The sequence below is a fragment of the Limulus polyphemus genome, unplaced genomic scaffold, assembly GCF_000517525.1.
Source record: "Limulus polyphemus unplaced genomic scaffold, Limulus_polyphemus-2.1.2 Scaffold412, whole genome shotgun sequence".
Classification (NCBI taxonomy): domain Eukaryota; kingdom Metazoa; phylum Arthropoda; class Merostomata; order Xiphosura; family Limulidae; genus Limulus; species Limulus polyphemus.
Genome location: NW_013666022.1, coordinates 426,120 through 440,627, shown reverse-complemented (window position 1 = coordinate 440,627; position 14,508 = coordinate 426,120). Strand labels below are relative to the sequence as shown.

General features: G+C 29.7%; 1 protein-coding gene across 1 annotated transcript in view; it reads right to left on the bottom strand.

Annotated features, from left to right (window-relative positions):
- Positions 1 to 14,508, bottom strand: part of LOC106458068 (cortactin-binding protein 2-like) — a 119,925-nt gene that overhangs the window by 29,951 nt on the left and 75,466 nt on the right. Inside the window, exons 11-15 of the mRNA XM_022384202.1 lie at positions 11,721 to 11,871; positions 6,630 to 6,797; positions 4,608 to 4,722; positions 2,410 to 2,709; positions 1,684 to 1,782 (exon numbers count right to left, since the gene is read on the bottom strand). Of these exons, the coding sequence (XP_022239910.1) occupies positions 1,684 to 1,782; positions 2,410 to 2,709; positions 4,608 to 4,722; positions 6,630 to 6,797; positions 11,721 to 11,871 (833 nt within the window). The remainder of the gene's footprint in view (positions 1 to 1,683; positions 1,783 to 2,409; positions 2,710 to 4,607; positions 4,723 to 6,629; positions 6,798 to 11,720; positions 11,872 to 14,508) is intronic.

Sequence of the window (14,508 nt, the reverse complement as noted above, 5' to 3'; positions counted from 1 at the left end):
CAGTTATAATACATTATATGTGTATATACATTATTACAGTTTACAAATACATTCTTAAACTTATTTTTCTTAAAACATAGAAAACTAAATAAAGAAGTAACGCAAACAATTCTCTTCTAGTTACGACCTTTGTACTTGGTTGCTGCTTGACGTAGGTTGCTAAGCGTTTAAAAATTTTGCACGTGGAGGATATGAAACAAAATATTTTTTTAAGGTTTTATATAAACTTTTGAATAACTAAAAAATCATAAATTACTACATTAATACCATAGAATTCTACTATAATTTATCAAGCTTACTAACTATGCTGTATTTGGGTCTAAAAACAATATGAAATTTCAAGCAGACTAAAGACACAACCTACCTCATTGAAATCTTGATTCAAAAAAAAAGAATTGGTGAAAGAAACATTAGAAAGGCTGAAAAAACCACTAGGGAAACATTCTGAGCTTCCAATTGGTTATTCATGTCATATATAGAAGTAAGTGTATATAAGGGAGTATTTTCAAAAATGAAAAGAGGTGAGCGGGGTGCCACTGTGTTTGATTTATTATGTGAGCAATATCTTAGCAAACAGAAAAGATAATATCTTCTTATTTTATATTATAGCTTATCAATATCTGTAACTTGAGTTTCTAATTCATATGAAACAATAGACTTAGTATTTTGACTTCACAAACATCTAATTTGAACCAGTGCTGCATTCAACATACCACGTGACACACACAAAAATAGATATTTATCTGTGTTTTTAAATATTTTCTTTTAAATTAACAAATTGAGTAATTTATAGTTCAAAAATTTGAATTATAATCTACAATTTGGTACCAAATTTATTGACATAAATCCATGAAATAGTAGTTCAATAAAATATTGAATGCAAGTCAACAAACGAGATGACATGGCCTTTCACCTGTGACCCATCTTGTAATTTAACATACTACTGTAAATGCCTTATATCTCCTATTACATATGTCCTTAACTTTCTTTCAAAGTCTCTTTGGGGTTATGATATAATTTAAGTCCTATGCCTCAGTGTAAAAGATTGTGAATCACTGATTTAGGACACATGGTAACAGCCCAAGAATTATGATAAAAGTTCAATGTGTGTTAAAAGAGAAATAATATGCAATTTACCCTAATTCTGTACCAAAACAAAGCACAGCTGTAATATATTTATAAAAGTAAAGAATTCTGCTAAAAACAATCATCAGTTTTGATCCACTATATAAATAATATTTTCAAACATTCGAGTGGTGAAAATAGCAAAAATATAAACAAGTAGTGGCAAGGAAAAGTTAAACAATAATTTTACAGTTATACTGATTTCATAAAAAATCAAATTAAAATCCTACTGTGTGAAAAAATAATTTGATTTCAATCTGTAACTCAAATGTAGTAAATGTATCATGAATTTAATTTCAACAGTCATTACATGAGCATAAAGGTTTCACCAAATATGCTTGGAAAACTTCTAGAGTACTATTAAATGGACATTGTTAAGTTGCAATTACATTAAAACTATGCTTATAAAAAAATTATACAATTAAAAAGAAACGTTTTACTTCTAAAGATAAAAATGTTTAATAGATTTGTAACACTCATTTACCATCTACATAATTATCATATTTTAAAATATTTAAAATATTTTTTACTACATTTAATGAGAAAAACAAATTATACCTTTTAAATAAAGAACAACATTTTTGGTGGCAAATAAATTTACAAGCTGACATGGAGTTGTATAGATTTCATGAGACCCTTTACTCCAATAAATGGGACCTAAAGTGACAAAAAAATTTGTTTTTAGTCTTTTACAACATTGTTTGTGTCAGAAGTTACTTCAAATTTCAATCAACAAATGTATGAAAAAACAATATTTTATTTCAAATCCAATCACAAAAGTGTAAACATTCTCTCTGATTGCTGTTTTCATTTTGAAAAAGGCTAAATAAAACCATTTAATATTTAACAATATTCCAGTGACCTTCTGTACTATTACATCGAAATAGGACAAGTTATATAAACCTAGTGTTTCTACTATATTTAACTCATAATTACTGCTATGAATGGTTATTAAGAACATTCAGGTGCTTTATCTGAGGAGACTGTAATCACTTGTGTAATAGCCTTCTTATTAATGGTACAATTGAACTGATCCACTTTATAGTTATAGTTAATGACAATATCAATTAAACTAATATTAAGTATAACCATCTAGAATCCATTCTTGGTAAGTTCTTTCTAATAAAAACAACCTAAAGTTATATTTACACTATGCAGTAGATTTTTATCATTATACTAGGAAACACTACAGAATTTTTCACTACAAATCTCCACATCACAAGGCTCTGATACTAAACAGTTAATTTCAGCTGAAAGTGATATAAGAATACCAAATCAACATACCAATAACTATGCTTTGAATGTCCTCCCAAGACAATCCGAGTCCAGCCACTTTTACCTTACTGTTCTGTCTATTAGGTCCACTAATATTGAAAGTCAGAGGTTTACATAAGGAACTCCAGTACTGATTAATCAAAACACTAAGCTGTTGTTCCAAGGTATTCCAAGTGGTCAAAGGATTAACCACAACTGCACCTATGAGGTTGCTTTTCCAAGTCCAATGGAAACCAATGGGGTGAAGCTGAACTTTTTCCAAATGTTTTACTGATACTACAACATCACAGGTTTTGTGGTGCTGTACATCTAGAAAACAAGAGCATAGGTTTATTTTTCATTAAATCACCATTATGTTGCAAGTGAAATATTTTTGTATATTTAATTCATTTTATCTATTAGTAAGAATTACACACAACAAAGAGTATTCACGTTATACATTCATTATATAACAAAGCTGCTGATGTGAAAAGGAAAAAAGAACATAATGTTGTGTTTCATTAATTAAACACTTCATAGCAAGTACAAAATAAATGAAATATTATGCATTTTAGTAATTCAAATTATCAGCAGAGCAGTTTCAAAGCTGACATTAAATAATTTGCTTTGATAAGTGGGAAACATGAAGCAGTGATGGATAAGTTTATCTTTTCCTACAGAAAATACTGATTTGGTAAAAATAAATAAACAGAAAAAAATAATAACCACCCAAAATGTAACTTTCCACTTTATAGAAATAACCCAACAACTTGTGAATGAAATTATTAATATAATTAGAAACTCAGTTTGAATATTCACATGCTCTGTTTTATCTTATAAAATGATCTATGGAGGATGCAAAAAAAAAAAAGATTTTCAGTTTTTCCTTTAAATAATAGATAACTACTCTCTGTAGATACTAAGTACACGATTCCAATGGAGACCTGGAAGACACACAATAATATACATCACAAGCTACATACCAAGAAAAGAAAGTATGGTAACCAGTAAATTCATGAATAGTTAAAGGTAATAACTACAATATCACTGCTTTTTTTAATGGAAGATTAAAAATTAAAAAAGATAAACTGTTTGGAGACAGATGTGCAGCCATGTATAGGGATATCCTTTCTTGTATTGTAGAAGAATTTAGCAGAAAATTACATAAACCAATGAGGGGGGCTAAATATGAAGCTAAAGTTCACAATGGTCTCAAGTTAGAAAAATCATATCAGCATTTTACCTCTGTAAAAAACTAAGATACCATGCTGGAAAGGGTTAATGTTATAAGTTTGGCTTACCCTGACACTTTTGAATGTCAATGTACAAAACCAGTGTCCCGGAAAGATTTCTCTTAAGCTTTTATGATAATTTTCCTAAAATGTTCTATGTTCAGGCATATGAACTATCATTTGTTAAAATCTCAAATAGACATTACTTGGAATCATTCAAGGAAAAAGTGTTGTATTTGGCATCAAAATAACCATAGAAACCAAACACAATGAAAAATAAAAATAATACACGATTTCTCACTTTATTGCTAGTTTAGAAGTTATTTTGTGCTACACTAGTTCTCTGAAGAACAAAACAAATTACTTAAACAGAGAAACCAAAATTGCAAGAACCACTTAGCCCATCTCTAAGCTTTGTCTTCATTTTCAGTATTACACGTGAATGTACCAATACATACATAATAATGCACTCAGTGTGCATTACAGGAACTTGGAACCTTTAGGTCATTAATTACTATTGTACACACTGTTTTCCCAAGTAGAAGAATGATATGATTATTGTTACTTAGCTTTAGAAAAAATTTTAATGTTAATACAATAGTTACTGGTACTGAAGCTGTGTAGGGGTTAAGGAGATTTGTTCCCCTCTCTCCCCAATGATCAGCACCTATGATTATAAATGACAAGCAAAAGTACCCATCCCTAAAAAGTAGCCGGTTTAAAGAAGAAAATAACTGAATTTACATTAAAATTTATGCTTTTACTTATAAAATAGTTTTTTGGAGGTTTTAATGAAGTTGAAATGGTCTCTCAAATCAACTAAATATATATTTAACAACTTAGAAAAAACTGCAGATGCAAAATTACACAAAAACATCAAATGTATTTAATGAACATTTTAAATATATATATAGTTATTAAACCATTTACATACTCCTCTATTTTTAGAAGAGAACATTTTATGTACTTTGTGACAGCAACATAACAAATTAGTACCTTCATCTTCTAGAAGAGAAGATGCTACTTCCTTTACCATTTCTTGCAGTGAATCTTTCAATGAACTGGTTTCATCTAAGATTCTTGTGGCACTTAGTAATACTGCTAGACAACCCTGAAAATCAAATTAGGACAATAAGTTTAACCTTTTTTTTTCTAATAGAAAACTTAATAAATTATCTTGATATATAAAGTTATTCTCTATTTCAGAAATTTGAAAATACTTCTCTGATCAGAAGTTAATATTAATAAACTATTTTTGTATGTGTTTCAATTGAAATATTACAATTTTGAGGATGCATCTACTTGATACAAATCAAACTGGTTATAGATTATGTTACATTCTTAATACTAATCTCATACAGGAAATGTTAATTAATGTGATTAATTATACAATGGAAAATTTCTAAACAGTTTCATTTAAAAACATAAAACAGTCCTAGTCTATCTTCATAAACTCTAGTAGCTGAAAAATAATTAAGTTGAAGCCTTAGCAGTTACATTTTAGCTGATCTTTTAGTTACTAAAATTTTAATCAATCTAGAGTTACTTAAAATATTTTACATATAAAAGTCTAGAGAGATGGATTCTTATTTGGTCCACGATGATATTTGATTATTACAAGAGATTTTATGCCACTGCTTATAAATACTATTCAACTTTTTCATTATTTAATAAATGCAGTACTCGTATAAAAGTAGCGTGATTCTCTTGAAGACAGAAGATTTATTTCGGTTTAAAAAAAGTTTTTTAAAACAAGATGGATTGTTAATTAGGATTTTGATATAATTTTAAACTTTTTTTGGCTTTGGCAAACTTTAGAGAAATGTTTTTAGTCCTTTTTTCTATACAGCAAATTAAATTATTGCTCAAAAGACTCATAACTATCAGTTTCTCAACAAAACTTTAAAAATCATCTTCAAGAAAAAGCTAAATTTCCTACAAATACTTCAACCATTAGAATACCAAATTAAACAAAAATATTTTATAAGTCTACTTAATAGTACTTACATTCTACAAAATATTACAGATAAGCACACCTGAAATTGTAACTTCTGAGGTTTGTGTACTAAAGATGTTTTGTCAATTGTAACAACTAAAATATTATTCATATTATTCACCATACAAGAAAAATATGAGCTAGCTAGTACTTCAAAAAGACTACTGTAATGTGTCTTTTTTTTATATACAAGTATTTTGGCACAGAATGAGAATATGCAAGGAAAATCATCAACTGGCTCAGTTAATTTCATGTGAATGGAATGGCTGTATTTTTCTCAGACAAATGGTTCATGAACTTTAAGTTTACTTTATAACTTTCAAGGAACAGTGAATTGGTAAACATGAAACAAACAACTAGTTTTGTCATTATGCTATATTCTCTTCTTTTTTTAGTTAGTTTCATTAATAGCATTATTAAAATGTTTAAAATATATAGTTTTCATTATTTATTTATTAAATACATTTTATTATAAGGATTATTTTACATGCTAACTTAGTAGAGGAATTTTGACTAACCTAAATCTTATTAGCTGGCCAAACTTTGTGAGATGTTATTGATAACACCAAACATACCCAACTGATGAATCAAAGCAATTTTATCATTATAAATAAGGACAGTATATTAAATTGGCTATATTTGTTAGTGGTATAGCTTTTACTTTTTATCTATGTATATAAATTACTTTGATCAGAGATTAATGATAACTTGTATAAATTCTGTGGTTTTCAATTGGTATGCTTGTCTTTTTAACTTTAGGAAGAATGAACTCTACAATCATTATAAAAGAATTAAAATAACATTTAAACAAGTTTTCATGCTTGGTTACTATCAGTAATTTTTTACACATGGTCAGAAACTACTACTGTTTCTAGGTTTAGATACATTAACGACACAAGTTTTCATGCTTGGTTACTATCAGTAATTTTTTACACAGTTTTTTTTAAACAAATTCTCAATGGTCAGAAACTACTACTGTTTCTAGGTTTAGATACATTAACGACATATGCATGCACACGTACCTTTAGATTATTGTTAACCGCTAGATGAATCAGTGATAAATTGAGGTTTTTTACATTTGTTCTCATCTCAGAATCCTGCAAGCTAGTTACTGGTACATGCTGGAGCAGGACCCACAGAATATCAGGTTTATTATGTCTAACAGCTTCATGTAATGGAGTTCTATTGTCCTTATATAAAACAGAAAATGTGAGAAATGTATAAAACATTAAATTATAAAAGAACCAATAGCTGACATTTGATGATTTAAGTCAGAGAATGATATAAGTTTGAAAAAGTAAAACAAGAAAAAAATGGTGCAACTTGTTTAGTAATCATATACAAAGAATATAGATTATCTTTCACACATTTTTCCACTGATTGTACGTAGTAAAACTTTTGTTTATTTTCTTCGCAAAAAGATTTACTATGTACAACCAATAAAAAAACTTGTGTGAATTTTAAATAACAGTTCTTTCAAATATTTAAATAAGATTACCTTTGTTTACTAAAATAATAAAACATAGCTTTAAGTACTGTATGTTGATTATACACAGTAACAGGGTTCATACACTTCAAAGAATGCAAAATTCCATGACTTGCCATGATCATTCAGGGTCAGTATATTCCACTCAATTTTTTGTATTAAGCTCACCTCACCCTCTATTTGATTTTCCATGACATTCCATAAGCATAGCTAGAATTCATGAAACTTCTCCGGCTTTCAATATCTGGGAAACCTTTGGTTTTTCCTTGACTTCCAGGAAATTCTATGACCCATATGTGCCTTTCAGTAATTAAAGCTGACTTAAGCTCAGCACTGAGAAATCCTATTATTCTTTATATCATTTTACTATTGCTCTCAGATGTCATTAAGAAATTACAACCTGTTAAAAACAATCATAAGGAATGAAATATCATTTAAAATATTAATCAAAATTATTATAAATGTAATTAAGCTCAATATACAATTAAAGCCACATGTAAAAATAAAATCAATTTTTTTTGTTCATTAATCAACTAATGATTGAAAACACATGAAAAGTGTTGATACCCTTTTAGTATCATGTATTTTGTGTTTGATGTATGAATTCAATATTAAGTAAAGTCCTCTAAAGACATGAGGTAGTGATGAAAGGGAGCATGTTCAAGAAAAACATTATTCTTCCAATATAAACATATCTAACTCAAATAATGTGGATGAATCACAATTTAATCTTACTCCTGTAACCTTCCAAAATGCATAACCTCCCAGAGCGTGCCCTACTACAGGAGAGAATATTGAGAAGCTTAAAAATGATGTTGACAGGAATTTAAATAGTTTTAGAAATTATCATATAAAATATAATATTTCAAAAAAATGAATGGTTAGCTATGAACGAGTTAAAAAAGAATGATCAAGTAATTGTTAAAGTGAGTGACAAATGTAAAGGTTTTGTTGTAATGAATTCATCCAGCTATGTAGAAAAAATTAAGGTACATCTCGATGATACCTCTAGTTATGAACCACTTAAGAAAGACCCTACAAAAGAACGGCAAAGAAATGCTAAAGACATTTTGGAGCAATTTAAAAGCAAAACCACTATACTCATGTGACTTCTTGATAACCTTAGGCCATCTCATTCAAAACCCACAAAACTGTATGAATTACCCAAAGATCATAAACCTGATACACCCCTAAGATCCATAGTCTCCATATGCAACTCTCCTTTAGTGTCTGTATCATGACTACTTGAAAAGTTACTTCACCCTCTCTATCAACAAAATACCTTTACACCTTAATAGCACCAATGGCTTTCTCAACAGGTTCTGCAGAAATGATTTACAGATAAATTTGAACACTATCCTCTTTACTCTTGATGTCATTTCCATGTATCCTTCCATTCCAATAAAAGAAAGTATAAGCTTGGTTATGAATCTTCTTAGATCGACTAGCTGTTATACTACCATTAATATTCCTACAGAAGTCATTGAAAATTCTCTCAGATTTATTCTCAACAACAGTTACTTCAAATTTGATTCAACTCTCTACAAAATAAGGAAAAGCATCTCTTTGGGCAATAATATTGCTGTTGTCGTGGCCTCTATTTTTATGCATTTCTTTGAATCATCAGCTCTTACTCAGTGAAATTTTGAAACTAATCTTGAACCAACTAGATGGTACAGATATATTAACGACATTTTTGGTATATGTAATCATAGACTCCCTTCTCTTTTGGAATTGGTTGAATTTCTTAATAATCAACACTCCAACATAATGCTCACACTTACTGATACCAATAACGTTCAGAAATTTATACCCTTTCTTGATACCATGGTCACTATTGTAAACAACAAACCTGTTACTTCCATATATACTAAACCATGTGTTAAACCTATTATTTATTCTACATTATAACTCACACCATCTACCAGCTACCAAACGAGGTGTCTTTATTGGTCAACTTAATAGAATTGGAAAATCTGCAACACCATGGGCAGTAAAACCCAAACCAGGATAAACTTCAAAAGATAATGTTGTCCAATTACTACCCATATAGTTACATTACTAAGACATTTCACAGTTTTGATTCACAAGATATTAACAAATGACATCAAAAAAAGAAACTACCACATCAAGACACTGTTTCATGGATTATGCTCTTCGTGGATGAACCTTTAGCTACTCGCTTCATCATGCAATTAGAAGATCTGGTTTGAATATCAAAATCATACTAAAACCTGGTAGAAAACTGAAGAATATTCACTAGTTCAGCCTTTAATAATGACAATACATGTAAATCCAAAAAGTGTTTTGCAAAGATGAATGCCTTAGAGAAGTCCTGCACACTTAAAAACACTGTACACAGTGTTTGGCCACATATATAGGTGAATCCAGTCATCCAATACACGATTATTTCAAAGAACACATTTGTGCCACTGGTAATCTTGACAACAAAGAAGCTACAACTGAACATTACTTAAACGAACATGGAACAATCAATGGGACAACTTATACAATCAAAATTTTAGAAACTTGTGACAATTTTCTCGACAGAAAATATAAGAAATCACTTTTGATTCAATCCAGATGCCCTTCCATTAATAGGTACAATGCCTGGCCCTTTTAACATTTTCTCTATTTTTATGATCAATGACTCAAAACTTTTAGACTATATTTGTATCACGTACAATTTTCTGTTATGTTGTTGTAGCTGTATTTTGTTTTCGGTTACTGTAATTTAAAATCAGATTGGTAACCGGTGACATTCACAGCCCCTTGAAAAAGGTGTAAGCTGAAATGTCAGGTATGAGAAATTAAACATTTTTTCTGAAGTTGTTTGTCGTCTTCATTAAATAATGGTTTCTATCCTTCAGTCAGCACTGAAAATTTATTAAAATAGTAATAAAGATTACCTCTGGTACAATCACTTGTAAATATAAAATTTAGGAGGCAAAGAAAACCTGTAAAAGAGAGAATGTAGAGAGGATGAGGCCAGAAAAGTCCAGAACACCCAGTGGAACCAACAGCTTGAGAAAAAGGGGAACAACATGCATAAAAATGACAACCATCATAACACAGGTTAAGAGGTAAAGCCACTAGAAAAATGAAAATGAAATAAACAAAGCTAAGTAGATAGCTATAATTAGCAAGAAAATACCCAGTACAAGGATAAAATCAAGAGATAAAACTCCAAACACAGATCGAGCTAAAAAGTCCTAAAATCTCAATATCATATCTTAAATATCAAAACACAGAGATGACCTATTAAAAAGAGGAAAAGCAGGAAGAAGAGAGAGAGAGAGTTTGAAACAAAACTTGGTCCTACACAGAAGTGTCCAGTAATAGAAGATGAATAGAAAGCACACTCAAAAAAGAAAAAATGGTAATAATTAATTTTACTTTTACTTTTTGTGTGCTCTAACTGTAGCCATTAAAAAGCCTTTTTTACTGTCTTTAGATTCAGCTCATAACCAATGGATGATCACTTTTATTATTTTATACACTGGCTTGTTTCAAACTATTAAATGGAGAAGCAAGAGCCAAGCAAGAGATATATTGGTTTGAACATCAATAATGAAGAAAAGTAGGCCCAAACAGCCAAACAAGATGGAAAAAATTTAAAACACACTAGAACCCTTCTGCATACTGACAGACTGTTTAAGAATGTTTCATAAACAAGCAAGATACATAGGTAAAAAATGTTAAACAGAACTAGGAAAAAAACTGAATTGTAAACTTAGATACCAAAAATATTAATTACATTCAGTTATTAAGTAAAAATAATAAGTCAGAAGAGGTTAGAAAACTCAACTATACAACAGTTCAGAATTACGTAACACTAAAAACATGACACGTGACAGCAAATAATAATAAAGGCTCAATGGCTGTTTATAAAACAACAATTAGGCATGATGGTATGCAGAGTTCAAAATGGCATAAAATACCATCACAAAATTATCATGATGGTACAGTTTTATAGAAAGAAGCATGTTTTTATTATTGTTTCATAAAATATCAAAAATATACAAAACGAAGTGAACACCTATGTGAAGTAAAAACTGAGCAACTTGACTAAAACATGTAAAGTATCAAAGCAAAGCAATTTACTATATTAACAAAAGACAATTTCAAAGAGCTAATGTAAAAATAAATGCCATGTCATGCAGAGAAGTGAATGTATAAATATTATGTATAAAAATCAACACTTCTAATTTGTTGGGGAAAGTCTTATTACACCCAGGAAAATATTGAAAATGAAATTTAAATGGATATGCCACAAAATATGACATTCTGAAATTGGCAAATACAAAAGTCAACAGATCACCCAGGTTTCAGCTGTTTATCTGTCCAGACAAGAGATCAAATATATATTTGAATCCTGAATTTCAAAGTATACTCAGCATATTTTGCTACACTGATTTAAAACCTGGGCAACCTAAACAAGCAATTATGTAAAATATATTTTAAAAAAATTAGATTCAAAAATATCAAAGTACATCATCTTTATTTGAATTTGGTTTAGTTTAAATGTTTATTTTTTCCCTTTTATTAAAGTACATCTGGTAACATAGCTATTTTCAAAATATAAATATAATCTTACATTAAAAGTAATTTAATGACTTTTCATTACCTTGGAATAAGCCATAGGGTCAGCACCATTTTTTAGTAGATGATTTATTATTTCTTTGTTACCTAAAGTAACAGCAATATGCAATGGTGTCTGCCTCTCTTCATTCATAGTATTGATATCAAAACCACCTTTTAGGATTAAATTAAGACACCTATGGTGAAATTAGAAAGCAGGTATCACTATTAACATACAAGCTATACAGATTTAAGACATATTCTACAAAAAGACATGAAAGTAATTATATAGGTAGAGTTAGTTAAATGTAAGATGAAAATATACAGATCAGATAATTACTATTTTGAAAATTGATAACAGTTGCAATATATAAGCCACACAGAAATAGGAATCTCAAGGGTTATCATATTGTTGAGGATATTAATTAATTTCAGAGATTAATAATTCAAAAAATGTATACATATTCAGGAAGCCAGGGCTGTGAAAATTAATTTATGTTTACTTTTAAAGCTGAATGAGAAAAATCCAAATGATTTAGACACACACACACACATCCCCGGGTTGTATGAAATAGGAAGCAGTACAAAAATGTGTGTGGCCAGGGTTTATGGCTTTTCTGACCATTAAATATACTTATTCTCAAAATGTAAATTAAGACAAGAAATTGAATTAATTTCAAAGCTTAGAATTTAAATGTTTGATCACATTTTAATAAAAGCATAACATTGGAATAGCATTTAGGGGTCATCAGTTTCATGTGACCCTTGAAAGCATGTAATAACTGTGCCAAAGATAATCGTTTGTGAAATTTGACCTCCAGTTATCTCACCAGTTGCATGTTTAATCATTTGTGGTACTTTCCATAATTACAGTGGATTATTTTTCAAAACAAGTAAGAAAAAACAATAGCTCTTTTTAACTCTATACATAAGGGGTCAATCAAAATGACTGAACTCATAACCATGAAATTGTAGATAAGATAAATCTGAAGGTTCTAAGTCTATCTTCACAATATTTGGCAAGCTTTTATTAAATATTAAAAGTCTTTAGTTTTTAACTAAGTATTTTTACCAAAGATTAGTCTGTGAATTTATGGAGTCAAAGTTTGACTCAGGCTAGTCTGAGTGTAAGGTAATTTTTATGCTAAGATTAAAAACACTTTTATTCATCTTATAATTTTCACATTTCATTTGCATAACCTTCAGGACCTCCTAACTATATATCAAAAGTTTATTTTCGTAAAACTATATTTTATCTGTTGCACTGCATGTAATCCAAAGCCAATGGCTATGATACAATTATTCTCTATTCTACTGATACTGACATAACAATTCTGTCATCATTATAATGACAATGGTGCATATGAACTGTTCTTTCTTACTGGATCTATGACAAAGAAAAAGTACCATGTCATTCACAACACTATTTCATCTGTAGGAACGGAAGTCTGTAAATATCTATCAGAAATTCATGCTTTAACAGGATATGATTCAACATATAGTTTATCAGTTATCAGCACAAATTGTACCAGGACAAGATGATTTGCATATTCACAAAGAAAGCATTTGATAGTACCAAATTCCCATAAATAAACTGTTGTGTTAAATATATACACATTCAAATGGGAAACTTTCAAATGTTCATTTATATCCAAGTATTGCAGCCCATTCTTCTTATACCAGACTTTGTATAAGTTGAAGTATCACAAATTCCACTGTATAATTAAATGTGTCAATACAAAAAGCCGTTGCTTTCAATATCACTGCAAGAAATTTGGGTTGCTATACTCCGAGGCTTACAAGTGTGATGGTGATTGCCAAAATTTACAAATGGAAGACAATGAATTGGATTCTGATTCTAAGCTAGGTGATTTCAATGACAAAATGGCATGCAGTAAAACATTTAGTTGAAACTGCCATTACTCAAGAGCAATATATAATCTATAATCAATGTTCAAGTAGTGTTCCTTTAAGGGCCTTTCCACACATCAGACAACCTAATCCCAACTAGAAAAATATTTGATTAAAGTTGTGCATCTACTCAAATCAACTAATTATAATGAATAAGTCCCATTATCATATACAGAAAATGTTATATCAATCAGCTAAGTAAACCACTAAGCCAGCTCAGAGCTATTGGAAGATTTTAACCCTCCTCCCTTTCACTTTCAGTTTTTATAGGTTGCCCCATTTTAAAATTTATCTTTCGAAATATTTTTTCTTACTTAACCCTTGTTGTTAAATGTCTCAGTTCAACGAATTCAAAGCATGGAGATACAAATTTCCCTTTCCTTCATAGGAGAAACATGTACTAAATTTTGACCTTCCACCTCCCTGGTGAAACTTCCTTGATCACCCTAATTTTAGTACTGCTACCCATTGGAGTTCTTTAATGATGTGTTAGTCAATATCTAAACCATATGTCTTTTCACAGCTTGTGTAGTAAATGAAACTCATTTCTTGAGTTATTTTTTGTCATTGACTCGTTGACTAATACTTTAGGAGTACAATCTTTAGAGATCGAGCAAAGTGAAAATACATATGCTAACTGATCACTTCTAACATTAGGATCCCGCACACACATTTATAAAACAAACTGGTCATGTGATGTGAGAGTTGACTGCTCAAGGTCTATAAATGCAGACCTCTCATTAATGTAGAATTCTGCTTTTTTAAGACTGATCAAAATGTAGATTTGTATACTGCCTGCATATATAAAAATGTATTTTAACACTCTATAAAGCAGTTCTGAAAGTTTAAAAACCACAAAAGGTCTATAAGTGCAGACTTCTCATTTATGCAGAATTCTGCATTTTTTTTAGACTGATCGAAAT